Source organism: Plasmopara halstedii (assembly GCF_900000015.1).
Source record: "Plasmopara halstedii genome assembly, contig: Scaffold_526, whole genome shotgun sequence".
In the NCBI taxonomy this organism is placed as follows: domain Eukaryota; phylum Oomycota; class Peronosporomycetes; order Peronosporales; family Peronosporaceae; genus Plasmopara; species Plasmopara halstedii.
The window spans coordinates 1,113,701-1,114,494 of NW_020187446.1; the positions used below are offsets into that span (position 1 = coordinate 1,113,701).

The 794-nt window shown below is 40.8% G+C and overlaps 1 protein-coding gene across 1 annotated transcript; it reads right to left on the reverse strand.

Moving 5' to 3' along the window:
• Positions 1-101: 101 nt before the first annotated feature.
• PHALS_11269 (uncharacterized protein) lies at positions 102-349 on the reverse strand (the record flags this gene model as incomplete). Its single annotated transcript, XM_024726836.1, has 2 exons — positions 102-262; positions 334-349. The coding sequence occupies 2 exons, from the start codon at positions 347-349 to the stop codon at positions 102-104; spliced, it is 177 nt and encodes a 58-aa protein (XP_024577473.1).
• Positions 350-794: the final 445 nt, after the last annotated feature.

The following is a 794-nucleotide window of genomic DNA, read 5'->3' on the forward strand; positions in this document are numbered from 1 at the left end:
AGGATATTTACCAGCCACCCTTCACGTGTCAAAGGAAGTCTTTCAAGGTACCTAGACCTAACACTCACTACTGTAGAGTATATAGTTACACTTTATGCTGGCTAAACTAATACTATATATGTCTTACTAGCTATATGCTCGATTCCATTTAAGGCATTTTGCGAGGCTAGCAGCTCGTATCTCCCACTAACTTTGTTTATACCATCACTCTTAAATCCGTACCAAGTACTCAGCTGTGAGCTGTAGATTCCTGTGCCAGAGCCTTCATGATACTACTTCATGGTGCCTCACAATGCCTTTTGAGCTTTGCGCGAAGTAGTGTTGTGTACAAACATCCAATATAGTACATACCGCGTTACATAAAGTGTCTGCGTGATCTTTGATACTAAGGTTATGTCCTTTTTGTGTACCTATTGGCTAAGATAATTAATGTCATTTCACCTTTTCTCCCTTCTACGATAGTCAACTGCCCGCTGGAAGCGAGCAACACACGGTGACGCATGTCAGTTTTTTTTTACACAGTACACGGATGAGCATTTCCCGTTGTATTTTGATTGTAGCTAGAAGCTATTCATTTATTTCAAATCAATTGCAAATTTGCCTTCCATTCGAGGCCGTGCATGATCAAGACACTTTATAATAATTAATTCGTATGACCATGTCTCAGCATCATCCGATAGCTCTTTTCTGAGCAAAAATGATTGCATCTCGAAGCTGCCAGTTTTTGAAGTACTCGTTGCAGTGGCAGTCCGTTGTTTAGCGTGTTTTGAACGGCATATGACTCGAAGAGGAAG